Here is a 21,829-nt window from a genome sequence, read left to right on the forward strand (position 1 = left end):
TTATTTTTGTTAACACATTAACAAATTATTGTTATGATATTGTTCTTTGCATTAAAAAAGGTTTTTGGTTAAAGTTTAAAAAGCAAAAAATCTTTAGTGTCTGTAACAATGTCAAATTAAAATTTTTTATCTTAACAATTTTGCATTTTGGCAAGTTTCATCTAAATGACAATTAAGATCATTGAAAGATTTGATTTGACACTACAGAATATAAAAGGGCATGAAATTGTATTTAGCATATGTGTTTTTTTAAATGATACAAATATAAATGTGTATGCATATTTAAAGATGATGACCAGTGATTAGTAATATATACAGGTGATACTGAATGCTGATTGTTTGGAACTCCTATTAACAATGAGTCCACAGTAAAATATTCTAAATTAAATTAAGCTTTATTATCTGCACCATAAGCTCTTGCTTGCTGTATTGGATCAGAGATATTTCAGTAAAAATAAAACTCAAATATCCTATACATGATTTATTTATCAAATCCATGTGTGCTACTCTTTAGAATTAGACCTGTGTAATATGCTTTCAGAAATAGAATGAGACCTTGTTGCTGCTAACATATAGTGCAAAATCCAACACAACTCCAGTAGTTTTGCCTAGAAATCATATTCACACTATTTTTCTCCTTGGCTAATGTAGCCAGTTTACCAACTAAGGCAAGGGAATTTGTGTCTGCATCAAGAGTTAACATTTTTGCTTCCAATGTGAAAGGACTTATTTAGACACCAAGCGTTGTGGTAAATTTCATTTTTCATTTCAGCTCAGCAATTAGTTTAAAACCCTTTAATTCTAAATAACTGTCCAAGATAATGTCACCTGTGAAAGGAACATATTTGGAGTTGGATCGAACATATTTAATATGAGTCAATTCCCATAGAACCCCATGTTAAGATGCTCACAACAGAAATAAACATGTTTATACAAAAAAAGAAGAAAAAAAAAAACTCACCATCACTAATACAATGCAATGCAGTACCCTTAGCATATAAATCTGTTAGCCAGCCAATCAGGTCAACCAGGGTTTGGGGTGAGTAATCAACCCCCTGCCAAAATGGCAACGAACAAAGCTCCTTTCCACAGCTGAGCTTTAAAACCTCTCCTTAAAAAAATCCACAGGTGACATTACAGAATATTTTTCCAGTCTTTTTATACAGACTGTGATGGCACAATGGAATGGACAGCTGTATTATTTCATGTGCATTCCTGCCTCATTCCCAGGATTCTTGGAACAGCCAACAGATATGATGTACCGCAATCATGACCAGAATAAATACTTGATTTGAAATGAAGAATGATTCAAAAAGGCTAATGTGGTTCGCTACTTAAATTGTTTTCATGCATTGAGGCATGGATGTGTTTATAAATATAACCATAAACGGTCACATTTTTTGGTAAAATTACACAGAGTTGGAGAACATTGAGGACACATGAGCAGTAGAACTATGAAAATACATGCAATATATTGTATTTACCCAAATAGATAATTAAATGTTACAATGCACAGGCATTATAAGGGGGTTATTCTATCATCTCTGTTTATTAATTGGTCAAACAGTCCACTTTAATTCAGAGCAAAAAATCAGCAGCAATACACAGTTATTTTCCTGTACAGTTTTGACCCTACTATTACACACAGTGGCAATACACCATTTAAAATGTGATGAAATGTAGTGTATTTAAAAAAAATTGCATATAGTGACTGCTTCATAAATGATGAGACACAAGATGTTGAAACCAGCCTTTAGAATACTCAAACCACTGTAACACAGGAAACAGTAATAACTTTGGAGTGGTATTAAACATGATTTTCTCTATTCGCAGTGTGTTTCCCTACAGCATGTCTTGAATATAGAGCAAACACTATTTAGACATTTCTAACTTCAAAGTGTGAGATTCTGACCAGCTTCTCATTGTGTGTCATTTATAATTGATTAGTCGCTTCTGTGGTAACAAAGTCTGTGATGCGCTTAAAGTTCCGGTTTCATGATCAAGACTCGGTCAGTAAATTTCTGGAAATTATCATCCTCATCACTTCATTGGTTCCTGAAAAAAAACAAAGAGTCAGGAGTGTTTATAGTGTTTAACTATGAGCCCAAAGAAATATATGCTCAATTACAAGAGTAAGTCAAAAATGATCTGCACTCCAGTTAGATTTAAACTTCTGGTGGCTGCACATGGTCTTATCATAACAGTCACTGCTGGGCAGATGTAACGCAGTGTAAGCAAAGAATTTATGCCCCACATGTGATTTGCATGAAAAAAGAGCAAGTGTGCAGTGATACATTTTTCTACTTGTGGCGCTCGGATATCTGCATACAAAATTTGAACCGATACTCTAAGATATGTGAAAGTACCTTAAAGAGCATCATTACTGGTTACGAGAAATAGATTCATTACTACGAGCCTGACAGTATATATTATATATTTCTGACAGTAAACAGTATATGGTAGCACCGGAAACATCCTCGATGGCCGACCAAGAGAAAGTTCAAAAGTAAATCAGCTGGACAATTAATGCTTACAGTTTTCTTGGATTCTCAAGGAACATTATTGGAACAGGGTTTAAGAATCAACACTGATCATTACAGTGAGATGCTTATTGAAGGAACTAAAGCCTAAACATCAGATTAAACTCAGAGAGAGGCCTGCTATGCAAGGGTGTTGTGATCTTGCATGACAATGCACATACTTCTGCCCATATTGTCGACACTCTGTAAAAACTTTGTTTTGAGGTGTTAAAGCATCCTCCCTATAGTCCTAATCTTGTTCTATCACACTTCCTCCTGTTTGGTCCCTTAAAGAGGCTCTACAAGAAAGGCGGTGCATGTGTAGCTCAGCACTCAGACGAAAACATTTTTAATGAGGGAATACGAAAGCTTATGGACGAAGTGTATTGGGAAGATTATGTTGAAAAATTATGTTTTTTTTTTTGTTTTTAGAAGTTCATTTAATAGAAGTTCAAATAATTTCTATAGCCAGAATGTGGATAATTTTTTACTCACTTTTAATAAATAAATAAATAAAATACTGATCCATTCAACCCAACACACACATACATAAACACAGATATACACAAACACACAAACTTACTCACTCGCTCACTCATTCTATGCTGTTTGTGTATGGACTTGCCTTCTAATATCTGATGTACTCGAATATCACGGACAAACTGCTGTACTGCATAGTCCTTGAGGTAGCCATATCCTCCGTGCATCTGCAGGGCCTGGTTACATATCTAAATGCAAAAAAATACAAATTTATGTAAAAATCAGTGACATCATATTGAACTCAGTAAGTTACCCTTAAAGCCCAAAGCATTTTAGCCCTTATTTGTTGCTGTTTTTTTTTTTTTATTGACATGTACGAGTCTCAGGATTGTGCAGTATAAAGGGACATATCCTTTTTTTTTTTTAGATTAAAATTGCCAATATGATAAACTGAATTTTAAACTGAGCCAAAAAAAATTTAAAATGAGTCACATGGTCAAAGAAATAGCACAGATACACATGATCACATGTTTATTTTTTTTTACTACATTCACATAGTCTCGTAGTGGTAAAATTTACCCTTTATAAAAGTAATGATAACTTTTGTTCTACTTGATGTATCCAAAAACCCAAATACACAGTTTTTTTTTTTTTTTTTTAAATCATCATTAACCTAGGCTGTGTTGCCGGCACGCATTAGTGCTGCTTGCGTTTTAAGGGTTTAAATATAGCAGTTTAGAAAAACCCTTCACATAGTAAAAGTTCAACATTGTCTACTATATACAGTATAGTTGTGATAACTACAGACTTCCACTAAATTTAAATAATTCTCATTGATCTCAAAAACAAGTTCCAAAAAAAGTTAAAAGGAATTGTCTAGGTTATATAAAGTTAAGATAAGCCTTCATTTGTCACATATACAGTACATTATGTGCACGATTTACACAGACAGATCCTCCCGTCTCAAGTTGGCAAGAAGTTATCTATCAATTTTCATGAAATATAAAGCAGTTTTTCATCACAAGTCCTGGTTTGACTTGAACACCCTTTGTACAGTATATACATTATGTACAGTATGCTCTCCAAACCAGGAATATATACAAATATTTCTAAAATGTTGTTTTTTATTTTAAGTTTGGGGTTACTATTCATGGTACATGAACTGATCCTGTGTGACTGACCCTAAATATATATATTTTTTAATTCCCATCCATTATCATCATACACTTACGGCAAAGCATTCATCAGTGGCGAAGAGTTTTGCCATGGAGCAGAGTGACACTGCATCTGGTCTGTTCTCTTGCAGAGCGACTGCCGCCTGACGCACGAGTAACCGGGATGCTACCAGCTTCGTTGCCATTTCAGCCAGTTTAAACTGCAGGAACTGAATGCAGAGCACAAGCGAGTACACTTATTACAGATTGTACGACTCATCTTTTCACAAAGGTTTAGTGTAAAAATTCACAGGAAGACTTTTCACCTGGCTGTTTGCTAGAGGTTCCCCAAACTGTTTGCGCACACGCATGTGATCTCGAGCCAGCACCACAGATGCGTGAGCAGCTCCTAGAGAACAGGAAGCTGTGAATTCAGCAGAAGTTAAACGTTAATATTAATGTTGATGCTCAGAACTTTTTAAGTCTTTAACTTAAAAGTCAGGAAGAGTTAAAAGTCTGCCTGGGAGCAGATGCTTGAGCAATCGGTCCCACACAACTTAAAAAGAAAAAGAGTGAAACAAGAAGTGCACAGTTCAGCTAAAATCCTTTCCTGAGGTCATACAAAAAAAAGAGCAACTTACAGACAGTAGGCAAGTGTATAAGCATAATAACTTATTTGATGATGTCAAATGAGAATGAAATATAATATGTTTTCATGCTCAGGTTCTTAAAAACATCAGTTTCTAGACATATGTATACATGAGGGGCGTTCAAGTCAAACCAGGATTCGGAACAACTTTCTCATGGATGAAGGCATAAAACCGATTGACACAGACACAGACTTCAAGCAGACCTTAAGACTCTATGGTGATGAGACTCTTAGCCGCAGTAAAACATTTAAATTGTGCAAAAATTTAAAAGAAGACCATACGATTAAAGGAGTTCCTGGCAGGCCAGCGTTTCTACTTTTCTAAAACTTTCTACCTTGATGGTATCCAAACACTAGTAAAACGCTGGGATAAATGCATTAGTGCAGCGAGGATTATATAGAGATACTGTAGAAAGGCAGTTTTTGAACTCATAACTGTACTTTGTTAACAATGTTCACAATCAAAAGTCCCGGTTTGGCTTAAATAAACCTCATATAATATGTATACACATGAGCAGGTATTTATAAATAATTGAAGATCAAAGTGATACCATGAATGTAAATAGATTAAACAAGCATCTGTGAATTCCCAAGAGTAATACAGACACAATCATAAATCAGTGGTGAGCAAAATAGTTGAACAGCTTGTTTTTTCGATTATCTCACCAATATTAATTCTGCCCCCATTGAGTCCGAGCATGGCGATGTTAAAGCCCTGTCCCTCTGCCCCGAGCCGATTAGTCACCGGCACTGCACAATCTTCAAAGATTACAGCTCTCGTGGGTTGTGAGTTCCAACCGACCTAAAGAACACAAGCAGTTGGGTTAAGTGTCATGTTACTGCCCTCTAGTGGCTCAACTGTGAAACAATCACAGTTCCTTTGCTAGGATTTGGCCAACGCTGCCAAATAAAATAATTATATGGAAGTATAATAGTGCCAAAATTCCTCAAAGCAAAATATGAATCTGAATTGAAAAAAATCCTTAGAGCATTTACAATGTTTGAATTTTTTGACACTGCAATTAATTGTGGTTGTATATTTCAAGTTAAAATGTAATTTAAGCATTTAAGATTCAATGCAATAATATTCAAGTTACTAATTGCAGTTCAAAAATATTTTCAAGTGTTAAAAATACAATCTTTATTATTTTTCAATTTTACAAATTCAGGTCGACAAAATGCAGGTCTTCACCGCCGGGATATCACAGGAAGAGCAGTGGAGAGCCGATTGCTGCTGTTCGTGCCGCAGTGTACTTTAAAGTGTGCTTCCTGCTCCCTGTGCAGTTTACTTCTCAGAAACTACTTACCGATCGGAACGCAGCACTCTTAACTAACAGGCTGGGTTGCCAGTTGCACAATAAAGGGTGTAATGTGTTAAAATTACCCGTCTGCTGTAAACGCTATATTAAAAGCCAGCGCTGTTTGAGTCACACGCGAGAGCGATGGGTTTCCCGCCCCGGCGCTCGGTATTGTTCAGTCAACATTCAGCAACAAGAGGGGGTTAATTTCCTCAGCAGCAGCACCAACATACATGCTGTTTACACTTTGTTAAATTTATATTGCTCATGAATAAAGGTAACCATAAAAACTTTGTAATTAGGAAAACTTAAAGTGTGGATGGATTGTACGGTTTATTGTCAGTCTGATTAAATAAATAAAAAATTGTCACAAATTATTTTATGCAACGCAATTACAACATTTCAGTTTCAGTTTAATATTTAGTATGAAGTCGTAAGTGTAGGAGCCATGTTTTTACTTAAGTTTTCTCCCAACCACTAGAGGGCGGTGTTTCATAGTTTGGGTGTTTGCCTGGGGTTATTTAAGGTCAACTGTTTGTCATTCAGGTGTGATGATTAAGGAGGCGAACAGTTTTTTTTTTTTTTTTTTTACTGTGTTCAGCGATAGGCATTGGTCCAAAAGGGGAAGACTAATAAATGTTCATCTTGTTATAAAGAGAGTGTGAGCATGAGCCTTATTGAATACACGTAAGAAAACAAATCTATTAGTCATCAACCAGTAGCATGTAGAGGTACGTAGAAGCTACAGTAAGTCTTCATGTAGTTGTTTGAGCAGTTAGTAGTATATGTGTATGTGTGAGTGTTTCATATGTGTGCATGAGTGAAGTTTGATTTAAGCCCTATACAGCGCCTCATTAATACCTGTCGCACTGTGAATTTGTCACATATAACATTGTACATCAATGGCTGCACTGCAATTAACCCCATTTCTCTTTTTTATTGTAAATTATATTTTTTATTTATATCCTTTTTATATATCTTGTAGTTTTTGTCCATCAGTGCACTAGTAACTCAGTTCTCACATTACCCTGGGTGTACTGACTGTGTGCAATATATACAGTGTGCAGTCTATAACCTGTCTTATTGTTATTGTCTCTATTGCTGCTGGATATCTGGAATTTCCTTCGGGATCAATAAAGTATCTATCTATCTATCTATCTATCTATCCGTCTGTCTATATTCTTTGTTTTGAATTGTCCCTATCAGTTTCTGTTCGGCTGCAGTTACTCTGGTGTCACTTGCTAAACCCATGCTGTTTGACTGCTTCCTAAATTAGTTTCTGCTGCTGTACTGAATTTTTCCACAGACTGTACATTGCCGAGCGCAGGGGCGGGAAACCTATCGCTCTCTCGTGTGAATCAAACAGCGGTGACTTTGCTTTTAATATAGTGTTTACGGCAGAGGGTAATTTTAACACATTACACCCTTTATTGTGCAACTGGCAACCCAAGCCTGTTAGTTAAGAGGGCTGCGTTCCGATCGGTAAGTAGTTTCTGAGAAGTAAACTGCACAGGGAGCAGGAAACACACTTTAAAGTACACTGCGGCCCGGACAGCAGCAATCGGCTCTCCACTGCTCTTCCTGTGATATCCCGGATGTGAAGACCTGCATTTAAGCGACTTGAATTTTATTACCTGAATTTTGTCGACCTGAATTTGTAAGATTGAAAAATGATGAAGATTGTATTTTTTACACTTGAAAATATTTTTGAACTGCAATTTAGTAACTTGAATATTTTTGCATCGAAGTTAAAATGCTTGAATTACATTTTTGAAATATACAACCACAATAAATTGCAGTGGCAAAAATTTCAAACATTGTAAATGTTCTAAGGATTTCAATAAGGATCAGTTCAGATCAAATTGCAATACAGAAAATTTTTTATTGAAACATTTTTATTGCAACACGTTTTTTTTTTAGTTCATGTAATATAACCTGCTATTTTGCTTTGAGGAATTTTGGCACTATTATACTTCCATATAATTCTACCAACAATGCACTATTACATCAGGGGATCATCAGTGGATGCAGCACTATACCATTAGTGGACTCAAATAGTTTCCATTTTAGAAAGAACAGGACTGATAGCAAGACAAGAACATTAGATGACCTGATCAATAAAATGCCTCGATTTTCCAGGAATTCAAACAAGACTATACAGAAGGAATTCCAATACAGAGAAATATATCTTACCTTCTTCTCCTTTTTACCAAAACTGAGTCCTGGAGTTCCCTTCTCCACCACCAGACAGGAGATGCCTTTGGGGCCCTTCCCACCAGTACGACACATTACTACATACACGTCGGTATCTCCTCCACCACTGATGAAGGCCTGACACAAACACATATGTATGAACAGCTTAAAAAAAAAAAAACACTCCCACATTATTGTTCATGATGACCTTGTGAGGCTAGGCTCAGTACCTTGGAGCCGTTCAGAACGTAATGGTCTCCTTGTAGCTTTGCACTGGTTAACAGTGACGCTGCGTCACTTCCGCTTCCTTTAAAGAGGGACAGTTAATAATCATTTAAGCATAAAGATGTGATTAACAGACTTGCCCAAAGCCATTTCCACTCATTAAAAGAAGAGCACTAAAAGTCATAGTTACAGCTATAGAGTTTAGCTTCAACTTTTTTTTTTTAAATTAAATAAAGAGTAATATATATTAAAGAATTTAACAACCAGATATCTTTTGAAAATGTAATGGTTGTGATGATCACTTTTAACCATCAGGAACCCTATGGAAACTGAGCAGAAATACAATTTCATATCATTGTGGGGATGATATAATATTTAACCATTTTAGATTCACTTATCACTGCACATGCATATGTGTTTTGTTTAAAGTTTTTTTTTTTTTTCTCCTTCCTTCTTCTTTTGGATGGACCCTGAACTATAATGTATAGATCAGCACTTCTGGGTCATACCAGGTTCAGTCAGACAGTATGAGGCAAACTTCTCCATGGTGCACAGATCAGGACAGTACTTCTCTCTCTGCTCATTATTACCAAATGTGTCGATCATCCAGGCGCACATGCTGCAACACACACAACAACCCTGCATTAAGCTTACACAAATAAGGAAGACATATATGTATGAATTGTTTTGCACAGATATTAAATAAATGAATAAAATGTTGAATAAAATGATTAAATGATAAATAAAATGATACAATGATCTTAAATAAAAATGAATAAATTGTCACCCCCACTTCACAACCACCAGTTTAGTTCGATTCTATTTGTATAGCGCTTTTTTTAGGCAGCTGCACATGCACTGCCTTTCTTTTGCCTCAGTTTGAAAAGAGTTAATCAAATCCTGCCAGACTCACCTCAACTAAGCACCTATAATGTCTTGTTATTATTATTATTATTTCATCTTATTAGTAACATTGCCCCAGTGGGAAAACATAACTGTCCCTCTCTCATTTGATTGGAATTATGAAATATTAATGTAATGGAGGAGGGTCACTTTTGCTATGTGTGGTACTGCCATGGAACATTATTCACAATGTAACAGGCACAAAAATACACTATAACACTATTTACAAAGAAATACAAGCACATTAATAGGAGGAGACAATAACAGATGGTTAAAATGGGCTATTATCTTGTGCTCACAGTAGAAAAATGCATAATTCCCAACCAGGGCAAGATGGCTTTGAGAGGATCACATACAGTACTGGTAAAAAGACTACGACTACATCTGCTCGTCTTACATTCTTTGACCAGTAGGGGGATTTGTGTCCAAATGAAGCCTCGAGAAATGAACCCTTAAGTAGCTTGTAAGTACACCATTGTTGGCCTTACAATTGAGTCTTTCACTGCACTTTGAGACACGGCCCTAAAGTTCCCTTGGACTGTTTACTGAGAATAATCTGTAGCATTAAATAGTTAGCACTAGCAATAACTTTTAATGTTTATACTGACTTGTGAATGCTGATGTAAGCTGTGGTGCTCGCACAGCCAGTAGACAAAGCTTCAAAGATGATGGACGTGTCTAGGCGAGACAGTCCTGAGCCCCCAACGTCTGGCTTTACGTAAATTCCTCCAAACCCAAGCTGGGCTGCATTTCTCATGGTCTCCACAGGAAAAATTTCCTTCAGAAAAAGATTCATGCTATGACATCGGTTTTAATAAAAAATTAATAGATTTTTATTTAAAAAATATATTTTATATATGTGATTGTAACAGAAAAAAACGCCTCCTACTTTCTCGTCCCATTGTGCCATGTGTGGTGCCATTTCGTTGGCAGCAAAATCGAATGCCACTTTCTGGAATTCTTTTTGTTCATCTGTAAGACCTACTGAAGCTAGAAAAGACAAATAGTATTTCAATTGATTTTCCCGGATGTAAAACTGTTTAAATAAAATAGATTTGCTTTATACTAGAATGTAGGAATGAGGAAATATGGCAAAATATATCTACTGTCATATTCCCTCATTTCCACATTAGCCCTCAATATATTGCATACTGTCATGCAAGCACACAAAATACGCATCAGAACAACTATTTAATATACTTGCAAGCAACAATGAGCGGGCCCAAGCACCTTGCGCCATCGCCACCCGGGCACGCAATATTGTGTGTGTGTGTGTGTGAGTGAGAGATGTGAGTGTGTAAGTGTTAACATATTTGTAATGTGTTCCTGTGTAGAATAGGCCACAGATGGTGTGTATGAGCTATGCATCAAAATCTTGAGTGAGGGCCCCTGAGGGCCCCGGGCCACACGCCTCTCAGTCATCCCAATGCATTTTCATGACTTTCATGTGTCCTATAGTGCTTGGGCTCTAATCAAGGAGTTAAAAATATAATTTATAACATAAGTTCTAGTTATTTCATGTATGTCTAGCTGCAACCAAAGTATGGTGTATCTTTTTTTTTTAACAAATAAGTAATTGCAATTGTTGTGCAACAGCTGTGTTATAGGAGAAAAACTAACTTTTTAATACAGTGTTATAGGAAAATCATCATCGACAGGGTTGTGTGATGGAGCTTGAGTTATTGTAACCACCATGAAGTATAACGCTGCCACTGATGAAGCCTCTGGAGCCTCCCGAGTACTAAATGACCAGGTTATCTCTTTTATGCATTTTTCCCCTCATTGCAGGGGAATATTCCAGTGGTTAATGCCTTAGACTACTGATCACAAGGTCACAGGGTCAAACCCCAGACCTAACAAACTGCCACTGTTGGGCCCTGACACAAGATAAACATAAACCACTCTGGATAAGGGCTCTGGTCTGTGTGTGTGTGTGTTTATGTAGGTACCATGACCTGTCTGTACTTTTATCAACCAGTTATGACTTTCAGGTCAAACTGACTCAGGCGTTAGGAGGGATTTTGTGTTTTTTCTTGTACATGTTCTCAAAAACTAAGCACTGGGTGTCATGTGGAAAATGTATTTCTTCTTTATTTTTACTTTTTATTAAAATTGGATTAGCTGTATAAAATTCTGTAACTAGCATAAACCTGTTTAACCTTGTTTGTACTAGTGCGCTAAAAAAAAACAGGGCGTCACGTGTATGGGCGGTTCTATCCTGAACGCTGATTGGTTGAGGCGGGGAGGCGTGTCTGGTTACGTACCCGGAAACAGATACAACAACACGATATTTCCCCCTCATTTTCTTTTATTTTTTTGTGCACACTTTCGCGTTACATGCAGCTATGAAAGTGCGCTTTCAAAAGACGCAGAAATGTATAGGAGTTACTTATAAAATGTGTTTGTTTTTTGCTATTTAAACCGCTTACTCTTGTACTACATAATTTACCAAATACTTAGCCACCGATGGTAACTATGGTAACCCACGGCTGTTTATACTTACACACAGCTTCTGTGTGACAAACATACAAGGCAACAAATATCGACCTTAGATATGTGCAGATTTCAACTGTTTAATGCATCAAAATAACCATGAGCACCCATTTTACACCACTGCAGAGTAAGATGTGAGTGACAGCATGCTCTAGAAAGGTCACAATCACTGTGACAATATTTAAAGAAGCAGCAGAAATACTATGCTTACTAATCTAACCTTACTGTCAGATACTCAGCTGCACACAAACCCAGGTAAATACAAGTATGTTCCAGTGTCCTGAGCTGAAACTCAGACGCGCCTTTTTCACTACACTCTGGTTAAAGTGCACCACCATCACCCCAAATCATCTCCACATCCGGAGAGTTTTACTTACGATCAATGCAGGCTGCAATTCCTCTTTTATGCACTCTGTTAAATATTAAACCTCTACTTCTGTTAATGCTACAGGACCGGACAAGCCGCCACACAGACGCCGCCATGTTGATTCAGAGGATCAGGGTTGCCAGATTCACGCTACACAAAAGATCTTTAATACTAGCCACTATACCGACGTTCAAAATTCTGTTCACCGCTAAATCGTATGTGCGGACTGAATGGTCCGCTGTGGCGATCCCTTACCGGGAGCAGTCGAAAGACTAATAACAGCAGAATAAAACAAAACAATATTAAAGTAAAGAATAAAAAAAATACAATATTAAATTTACATGTATCTTTATGTATTATGTATTAAAACATGTATCTTACCACAGTATTGGTATAGCTAGAAGAAAGCGAAATATCAATTCACAAAGAAATATTCTTTCTTTCTTTGGTTTCTTTCTTTCTTTTTCTTTGTTTCTTTGTCTTTCTTTCTTTCTTTCTTTTCTGGGCATGCCAAGTTCTTTAGTCTACTCACAAATCCTCACTAAAATATTTAATGAAATCTAATATTTTGATATTAAACTAATCTTAATAATTAATATGAAGTCTTCATTGTGGTCATTTCTTATTAAGTTAAATTTCTAGTTTAAACTTGCTGGTCTACTTTTTACTTTGGGCAACAGGTATATCACCCACAACACAGTTTCCATGTTCTCCCTGTGCTCTGTGGTTTTCCTCCAGGTACTCTGGTTTTCTCTCACAGTCCAAAGAGATGCAGTTTAGATTAATTCGTCTTCCCAAATTGCCTGTAGCGTTTGTGTGTGTGTGTGGCTTGCCATAAATTGGCACCCTATCTAGATTGTACCCCGCCTAGTGCCATAAGTCTCCTGCAGGCTCCAGGGCCCAACTCCCCATGACCCTGTACACAGGATAAGCAGTTTCGAAGATGAATAAATGAACTAATTACCACTTACAAGGCACCTTAAATGCAGTCTAAAATTCTGGTTAAATACAATAATTATGAGGTGAACATGCTTGAAGACCACCAAAATATAATCCTTTTATATTAGGGACTTATTTTTTAATAGGTGCATTTAGATGCACAAATGGAAACAGTTCGTATAACAATCCTAGAATCAGAACCTATTGATGAAACCAGGTCTGCAATTGAGAGTCTAGAACTGTTTTGAGAACTGTTTCATTTTGTGCATCAAAGAATGCCAGTTCTAGAATTTTTCCAATTGTCATGACAAAATGAGTCTCAATCCTGTAAGTTTGGTGCATGTCAGTAACAAAAAATCATTACAATCAGTCATCACATTTTGCCTTTAAGCTTTTTAAAGCTCCAGCTATTACACTATTGCCATCTCAATAGTCTCATCACCTCTAAGATGGTTGATTGGTTAAATAAGTCTTCTCAGCATACACTTGTCATAGCCACAATCCATTTAGAACTTTCATCCCAAAATTTTGTAGCATTGTGGTGTGGTTGTTATCATCTGCAAGACCTTTAGGGTCGAGGGTTCGATTCCCGACGCAGGTCAGTGTGTGTGGAGTTTGTGGTACTTGTGCTTGAAGGATTTTCTTTGGTACTCCGGTATCCTTCCACAGTCCAAAGACATGCAGAAAAGGATCACTGCCATTTGTGTGTCCCCACAGTGTGTGAGTGTTTTTGTGACCAGTGTCTGGATTGGCTCTGGGCCTCACATTACCCTGTACATGATAAAGGGTATAGAGAATGAGTAAGAGTAAGCTTGAGTATATTATTTCTACACTAGATTTCTCAATAATATGTCATAAAATGGAAAATGGTCAGTGAAAAAAGAGTTTGTTCTATGTGTTTTGTTTTAGGAAATAAAGAGCAAAACCTGACCTATTATATTTTATATCACTGTCTGGCAAGAGAATTTCCGTTTTAATTTATTTTATACTGTTCATATCCATTTGAAAAGGTTTATTAATTTATTAATATTTGCATTTAAGAAATTCAGTTACTTTAAACTGGCGACAGATGAAATAATCCAATATGTACTATCTGGCAACCTGATCCCAAGGTGACTCCAGGTGGTCATGGGTAATGTCGTTTATTTGTTCCTGTCTCCAATAAAGGGTGCGTTATGAACGTCAAGTATGCGCCATACTTGTTCATAAAACATTTTTTATGTTTCTACCAAAGTATTTTTATAAAAAACAGTTCTTGTGTTAAAGTATTGTTACACTGGGCACTTATTTTATGATTTTGTAACATGTTATTTGTGCTTTAATGTTTCAGAAAAAAGCAGTATAATTAAAATTAATTAAATGTGAAACTAAAGTCATTCTGCGCATTTGAGAAGCAACACGCGTTAGCAAGCTGACTTTATAGCTACAGTACTGAACTGACTTCTGTTAACTTGGGGGAGAAGGTTTAAGTCAAGTTGTATTAATATATTGTTTTTGCATTTCTGTGTGAAACATGGCTCCAAAGAAAAGGTCTCGAGCTGCTGTGAAGGTTCATAAGCAAAGTAAGTAGCAGGGTGTTGGTTATTTAATGTTTATCATATTGATTGTAATGGTGTGATCATGCAGGTCAAGCTCTCCATGACGCCTCTGATACTGAGGATGGAGAGGGAGGGCGTCAAAGAAAGAGAGCATCTGTGAAAAAGAGTTCAGCCTCAGAGAAGCTCAGCCTCACACACACAAACTGGCTGATGAAGTCTGAACCTGAGAGCAGGATGGAGAATGGAGTGGATGTGAAGGTAAAACATGAGGAAGGATCCTGATCACTGATCATCTTCATTTATTGAGCTTCTGAGTATTTTAATGTTACATCTTCCTAAATGAATTAAATGTTTGCAGTTTGGAATTGAGGACCTGAAAGCTCTTCCCAATCAAACAGGCTGCTGGGATGGAGTGAGGAATTATCAGGTAAAGAAGATAAGATGAGATGTTGCTCATAGCGTGCAGAGTCATCTTTTTCTTGTTTTCAAGTAAGCTGAAAATCATGAAGCACCATAGTGGTTATCGCTGTGGCCTCACACCTCTAGGGTCGAGTGTTCCATTCCCACCTCGGGTCTGTGTGCGTGGTGTTTTCATGTCCTCCCTGTTCTCCTATGAATTCCTTTTACAGTCCAAAGACATGCAGTTCAGGCTTATTGTGTGTGAGTGTGCGCCCTGCGATGTATTGACACCCTATCCAGGGTGTATCCTGCCTCAGGCCCTAAGTTTTCTGGTATTGGCTCCAGCCCACACCCCCCGCAGACTCCGTACACTGTATAGCGGCATAGAAGATGAATGAATGAATGGAAATCATGATAGTGCATGCAGTGTTAGGAAAATAATCAAAAACAGAATAGTGAGATTCACTCAAGTTTATTATTTTCCTAATCGGCATGTTTGAACATGTTTTATTTATCTTCTTAGTTAGTCTTCTTGGTTAGTTAAAACAATACAAAAATACATCTTGTAATGTTGTAACTAATGTAAGCACTAATGCTAAAGACTCCTTTAAGGGGCATTCAAGTTAAACTGGGACTTTTGATTATGTAAATACACAGAACACTGTTGGAAAGTAAAAACTATATAATTCTCTATAAAATGCTGTGTTCCACTGAGGCACCTATACCAGCTTTTTAGTAGAGCTTGGCTACAGTCAAGGTAAAAAGTTTTCTTAGTACACCATAACCATGATCGGAAGGCATCCTTCACATATGAAATGCTGGCCTCCCAAGAACTCCTGTAATGGTCCCAATGGTCCAATGGGTCTTGGCTGTACAGGTGATGTGGCGATAATGCTCAGCTGAGTTTCTGTAATGTGCATGAATGATGCGTACAGATCCTACAGACAGACACGTCTCTTCCACAAGCTGGTGACAAGTTATCTGTTGATTTTTTAATCAGCTGTTCTCACTCGCTAAATGTTGACAGGAAAGATTGCAGGGGGCTCGGAGCCACTTCGACCGGGATCATCATTTGCGGATGTACGGTTTACTTTAAAACGTTTGCACCACTACTGCAGCTAAGAGTCTCATCACCGTACTGTAAATGTCAATTAGTTTCATGGCTTAATTCACAAAAAAATTCATCACGTCCTGGTTTGATGTGAGCGGCCCATGTATAAATGCTAAATAAATGTCTCCCTGCAGAAAACGTCCCCGAGTTAATTAATGTTAAGCATAACCTTATTGCTTATTTTAAATCTGTCCATATCAAAAAGTATGGACATGTTTCACAACGATTATGTAGCGTTAAGCATGATCTCATTCTGTCATTTTCTTCCACCGAGTTTGCAGGGCACCCTTAGTGGAAGGGCATCTGGTAGCAAACTGGTGCCAAAGTCAAAATATGTGAATAGAATCTGCTATAATGATCCTTAACAGGAGCAGACAAAAGAACAAATTTGAAAAGATTATGTTATGAAGCCTTGATCGCTTATCTAATTAAAAGCCCCAATAAGTCATTTATTTAGGCACCCTGTGAAGGAAAGTTATTGAGTGTTTTTTAAAATCTGTATTAGAAAAAAGGATCAGTAAAAGCTTTGTAAAAGACAGTGAGGTGGTGACATAATCAAACTGGTGTTTTACTACTTCGTTCTAAATTGATGTGCGTTCAATAAAGCATGACTGTGTTGTTGACTTTCAGGCTCGTAACTTCATGAGGGAAATGAAGGTGGGTCAGCAGGCTTTTTTTTACCACAGCAACTGTAAAGAGCCAGGAATTGCAGGTATTATAAAGGTGAGTGTATCAATTAAGAAGATACAGACTAACTCAGTGGTTCTTAGCCTTGGTCCTGCGTGAAAATCTCCAGACTAATTTGGATCACCATAGAAACTTTCAAACTAACTTGCACCTTGATATGTATGTGAAGACGAACCAAGTGTCGTTGTTGTTCCAGATTGTAAAGGAAGCGTACGTTGACCATACACAGTTCGACAAGAAAGACGTGCACTATGATCCATCCAGCAAACCTGAGAACCCCAAGTGGAGTATGGTAGGCTCTCACGATGTGGATGCAGATCAGTTGAATTAAATATACTAAATAAATATTAAATAAATAAATTTTACTGTATTCATGAAGAAGGCACAGGATTTTAAGTGAAAGTGCTATATTATAATCATTTCTAATGATAGGATGGAATATAATCTCAGTTTTAAAAATTTGCAGTTTAAAAAAAAAGGCAAATAAAAAAAATGGAATTTAATGTACAGTCGTGGCCAAAGGTTTTGAGAATGACACAAATATTAGTTTGCTGCTAAACTGCTTTTAGATCTTTGTTTCAGTTGTTTCTGTGATGTACTGAAATATAATTACAAGCACTTCATATGTTTCAAAAGCTTTTATCGACATTTACATGACGTTTATTCAAAGAGTCAGTATTTGCAGTGTTGGCCCTTCTTTTTCAGGACCTCTGCAATTCGACTGGGCATGCTCTCAAACAACTTCTGGGGCAAATCCTGACTGATAGCAACCCATTCTTTCATAATCACTTCTTGGGGTTTGTCAGAATTAGTGGGTTTTTGTTTGTCCACCTGCCTCTTGAGGATTGACCACAAGTTCTCAATGGGATTAAGATCTGGGGAGTTTCCAGGCCATGGACCCAAGATTTCAACGTTTTGGTCCCTGAGCCACTTAGTTATCACTTTTGCCTTATGGCACGGTGCTCCATCGTGCTGGAAAATGCATTGTTCTTCACCAAACTGTTGTTGGATTGTTGGAAGAAGTTGCTGTTGGAGGGTGTTTTGGTACCATTCTTTATTCATGGCTGTGTTTTTGGGCAAAACTGTGAGTGAGCCCACTCCCTTGGATGAGAAGCAACCCCACACATGAATGGTCTCAGGATGCTTTACTGTTGGCATGACACAGGACTGATGGTAGCGCTCACCTTTTCTTCTCCGGACAAGCCTTTTTCCAGATGCCCCAAACAATCGGAAAGAGGCTTCATCGGAGAATATGACTTTGCCCAGTCCTCAGCAGTCCATTCACCATACTTTCTGCAGAAGATCAATCTGTCCCTGATGTTTTTTTTTGGGAGAGAAGTGGCTTCTTTGCTGACCTTCTTGATACCAGACCATCTTCCAAAAGTCTTCGCCTCACTGTGCGTCCAGATGCGCTCACACCTGCCTGCTGCCAATCCTGAGCAATCTCTGCACTGGTGGCACTCCGATCCCGCAGCTGAATCCTCTTTAGAAGACGATCCTGGCGCTTGCTGGACTTTCTTGGATGCCCTGAAGCCTTCTTAACAAGAATTGAACCTCTTTCCTTGAAGTTCTTGATGATCCTATAAATTGTTGATTTAGGTGCAATCTTAGTAGCCACAATATCCTTGCCTGTGAAGCCATTTTTATGCAACGCAATGATGGCTGCACGTGTTTCTTTGCAGGTCACCATGGTTAACAATGGAAGAACAATAATTTCAAGCATTACCCTCCTTTTAACATGTCAAGTCTGCCATTCTAACCCAATCAGCCTGACATAATGATCTCCAGCCTTGTGCTTGTCAACATTAACAAGTTAACAAGACTCTCAGCAGGTCCTTTAATGACGGCAATGAAATGCAGTGGAAAAGTTTTTTTTGGGATTAAGTTAATTTTAATGGCAAAGAAGGACTATGCAATTCATCTGATCACTCTTCATAACATACTGGAGTACAGTATATGCAAACTGCTATTATAAAAACTTAAGCAGCAACTTTTCCAATTTCCAATTTATGTAATTCTTAAAACTTTTGGCCACGACTGTACTTCTCTACAAATTTACAGATTTATATATATAAAACAAAGTACATTTAAATGGGAGAGGGCATCAAGAAGGGCATCTGGCATAAAACCTGTGCCAAGCTTGTGTGTGGACCGGATGGTCTGCTGTGGCGATCCCTTGCCAGGAGCAGCCAAAAGGCCTTTATTTAACTATATTTAATATATAAATTAAACACAATGTGCAAAGTGTAATTGTATACTTAGAGATATATAAAGAATATAAGTTTGAAATAAACTGATGTGTGTGTGTGACAACAGCACTGTCATTGTCCATTCCATGTTCTAAAGTGCAAGTTAGTCCTCACTGTATGTGTAAAATAAGAAAATAAGAAATGTGCAGTCTGGTGAGTGTGCGAAGTACAAAGTGTAAAGTAAACAAAATCAAGTCCGATTAGTTCAGTTCTGTGTGGCGTTCTGGTTGAGCGCCCAAATAGCCTGCGGGAAGAAGCTCCTCCTCAGCGTCTCTGTGTTGACCATCTGGAAGCACAAGCACTGTCCTGACCACAACAGAGAGAACAGTCCATTGTTGTAGTGGCTGAGGGCCTTTTACTATCTGGTCCAGCTTTGCTTGATGTAGAATAAATGCAGGTTAGGGAGCTCGGTGTATACTGTTTGTAGCTATAATTGCAGGGGCACTACTGACACCCACACGCCCGTTTGTGGAAGTGCATTTGTCTAGCCAATAAGAACACAGGAACTGAGACTTTGCCGAAAAACATGGCTCAAAAATTGAGCTGGAGAAGGGGCTATACACATTGTCTCCCTCCTCCATTTTTTTTCTTCTTGTCTGGAGTGATGTCAAATCAGGCAGGTAATTTGACCAGTACTTTTAAGCACATTTACCTAAAAAGTGATTTCTAAAATAAAGAGTAAGTGCCCTTGAGTAATAAAGCAGGTTGAGACATGCTATTAGAGAAACGACAAACAGGGTAGTCAGACAAGCAGGGCAAGTTCATGGTAGTGAAGTTCATTAATTTCCACAGCAGCACATTTTATTAAATATTATTCTATATTAAAGCTTTTTATTAACATTTAATTTTTTTTTTTAGTAAAAAACAAGACATTTTATAAGACTGTTTATCCATTTATATGTGTATTTAAAGCTGCAGAAAAACAAAAAACAAGTTAGGTAATAGATGCTACAGAAACTATCATTAGCTCTTTGGTCATTCTCTCTTTTGATGTACTGTAAGATAAAACAGTTTCAGCTGATTGGTCTAAAGGGCTGAAACTGGAGGCTTCTTTCAAAAATGTTACATAAACACCATCTCGCCATTTTAACACACTTAAAAAAAAATCTATATCTGCATACAAATCCATATACAAGATGATCCTATAGAAATGAGCACATTATTACTAATAAATTAATTAACAATTAGAAATGAGAATACAACACATTCCCACATGCGGCTCTTATCTTTAACATGGACAATATTTACATGTAATTTTTTACACAGGATTGTCTAATGTGTTTAGGTGGATATCCAGTTTGAGAGGATGACCAAGCGCTTCATTCCACTGTCCGAGCTGAAGAAATATCACCTGGAGCACAAGGCCAGTGGAGGAGCGCTCAGTAACATGGCCCTGTTCACCAGAGCTCGGCTTTCAGTACAGCCCCTAACCACAGGTCACTTAAACACACACTCATCATGCATGTGTAAATACCTGGACTGCTAGTTATATCCAGTGCACTTCAGATTTACCCACGTGATGTCTTTGACTAAACATTTTAATAAAACAATATGTATAGTCCAACCAATGCATTGAGCCATCCAACCATCATCTACAGTATACTGCTTATCCTGTGTAGAGTCACAGGGGGGCCTGGAGCCTATGGTGGGATAGGATACCACGTGGATGAGGTGCCAGCCTATTGCAAGCCACAAGCACACACGCGCACACCCACACATACTGTACTACAGGCAGTTTGGTAACACCACATGCATTTAGGCTGTGGAATGGAAGGAAACCCAACAAGCACCAGGCGTCCAAACACTTGTTTACACAATTTTTTTTTCTTTGGTTATATTGGTTGCAGTGTCTCACATCCTGACTTTTGGTTTTGTCTTTTCTTTTCAGAGGAATTTGACTTTGTCTTAAGTTTGGAAGACACGGACCCATTATAAGGACAGAATCTACTACAAGTTATAACATGATTTTTTTTTTTAAATGTTGAACTTTAATGTACATACTGTAATAAACCAAGCCCTGAATTAATATTCCTATAGTTCATAACGTCCATATTGACCTGTAAACAACTTTTTTGTGCTTTATTTTATTATAAGATTGCTCAACCTAAGAATTGCTATGGAAATGGCATTATGGGAAAAGAAGGGGTCATCCATCAGAACTGTGACCAATATGAACAAAACACACATCCAGAATGTACAGATGCATGTGCCTAGCACGTGTTATCTCTTTTTAGGGAGTAGTGTTAATGAGTGATTTTTAATTGGTGTTAATATTTTAACTGATTAAAAATGTATTCATCAGTTAGGTTAGTTTTGCATGTAGCTGTAACCTTTCCAACCCAGCTGTGTGTTAACATCAGATTAACTATCATAATGTGTATAATTATCAAGGTAAAAGAAAAAGTCAGAACAATTTTGAGGACCTTGCCAAGTAACTGATTGTTGTGCCATACTGTGGAAAAGTCTTAGGCATCCTGTGTTCATGTTGGTTGTGCATGTAAAAAGTAAACTGATTCTAAAGTCCTCTAAAGAACTGCGTGTGGTTCTGCAGGATGCTCAGTAAAACGTAGTAACTAATAATCTAAACTAAAATTCCTTATAGGACTGCACAAATTGGATCTGAGA

At 37.4% G+C, this 21,829-nt stretch overlaps 2 protein-coding genes across 3 annotated transcripts; one reads left to right on the forward strand and one right to left on the reverse strand.

Annotated features, from left to right (window-relative positions):
• Nucleotides 1-1,698: 1,698 nt before the first annotated feature.
• On the reverse strand, nt 1,699-12,406 carry acad8 (acyl-CoA dehydrogenase family, member 8). The gene is made up of 11 exons (XM_053507498.1): nt 12,292-12,406; nt 10,311-10,411; nt 10,030-10,199; nt 9,028-9,137; nt 8,524-8,600; nt 8,294-8,431; nt 5,469-5,604; nt 4,480-4,577; nt 4,231-4,383; nt 3,145-3,247; nt 1,699-2,055 (listed from the first exon to the last, which is right to left on the reverse strand). Exons 1-11 carry the CDS (start codon nt 12,395-12,397, stop codon nt 2,000-2,002), a joined length of 1,248 nt encoding a protein of 415 aa, XP_053363473.1. The 5' UTR covers nt 12,398-12,406; the 3' UTR covers nt 1,699-1,999.
• Nucleotides 12,407-14,556: 2,150 nt separating this feature from the next.
• Nucleotides 14,557-21,230, forward strand: thyn1 (thymocyte nuclear protein 1). 2 transcript variants are annotated; one of them, XM_053507471.1, is made up of 7 exons: nt 14,557-14,782; nt 14,847-15,016; nt 15,117-15,185; nt 16,899-16,991; nt 17,152-17,247; nt 20,490-20,640; nt 21,093-21,230. In XM_053507471.1, the coding sequence occupies exons 1-7, from the start codon at nt 14,734-14,736 to the stop codon at nt 21,137-21,139; spliced, it is 675 nt and encodes a 224-aa protein (XP_053363446.1). In that variant the 5' UTR covers nt 14,557-14,733; the 3' UTR covers nt 21,140-21,230. The 2 variants fall into 2 exon arrangements, with proteins under 2 accessions (XP_053363446.1, XP_053363445.1); XM_053507470.1 differs by having other exon boundaries at nt 20,490-21,230.
• The last annotated feature ends 599 nt before the right edge of the window (nt 21,231-21,829 follow it).

The sequence above is a fragment of the Clarias gariepinus genome, chromosome 11, assembly GCF_024256425.1.
Source record: "Clarias gariepinus isolate MV-2021 ecotype Netherlands chromosome 11, CGAR_prim_01v2, whole genome shotgun sequence".
Lineage (NCBI taxonomy): Eukaryota > Metazoa > Chordata > Actinopteri > Siluriformes > Clariidae > Clarias > Clarias gariepinus.

Excerpts from the sequence above, each read along its gene's own strand:
- acad8 (XM_053507498.1), bottom strand. The coding sequence starts at position 12,397 with ATGGCGGCGTCTGTGTGGCGGCTTGTCCGGTCCTGTAGCATTAACAGA. Across the intron at positions 5,605-8,293 it reads TTGGTAAAAAGGAGAAGAAG|GTCGGTTGGAACTCACAACC; the intron begins GTAAGATATATT and ends TGTGTTCTTTAG. Across the intron at positions 3,248-4,230 it reads CCACTGATGAATGCTTTGCC|ATATGTAACCAGGCCCTGCA; the intron begins GTAAGTGTATGA and ends TTTTGCATTTAG.
- thyn1 (XM_053507470.1), top strand. The coding sequence starts at position 14,734 with ATGGCTCCAAAGAAAAGGTCTCGAGCTGCTGTGAAGGTTCATAAGCAA. Across the intron at positions 15,017-15,116 it reads AGAATGGAGTGGATGTGAAG|TTTGGAATTGAGGACCTGAA; the intron begins GTAAAACATGAG and ends AAATGTTTGCAG. Across the intron at positions 17,248-20,489 it reads AGAACCCCAAGTGGAGTATG|GTGGATATCCAGTTTGAGAG; the intron begins GTAGGCTCTCAC and ends TAATGTGTTTAG.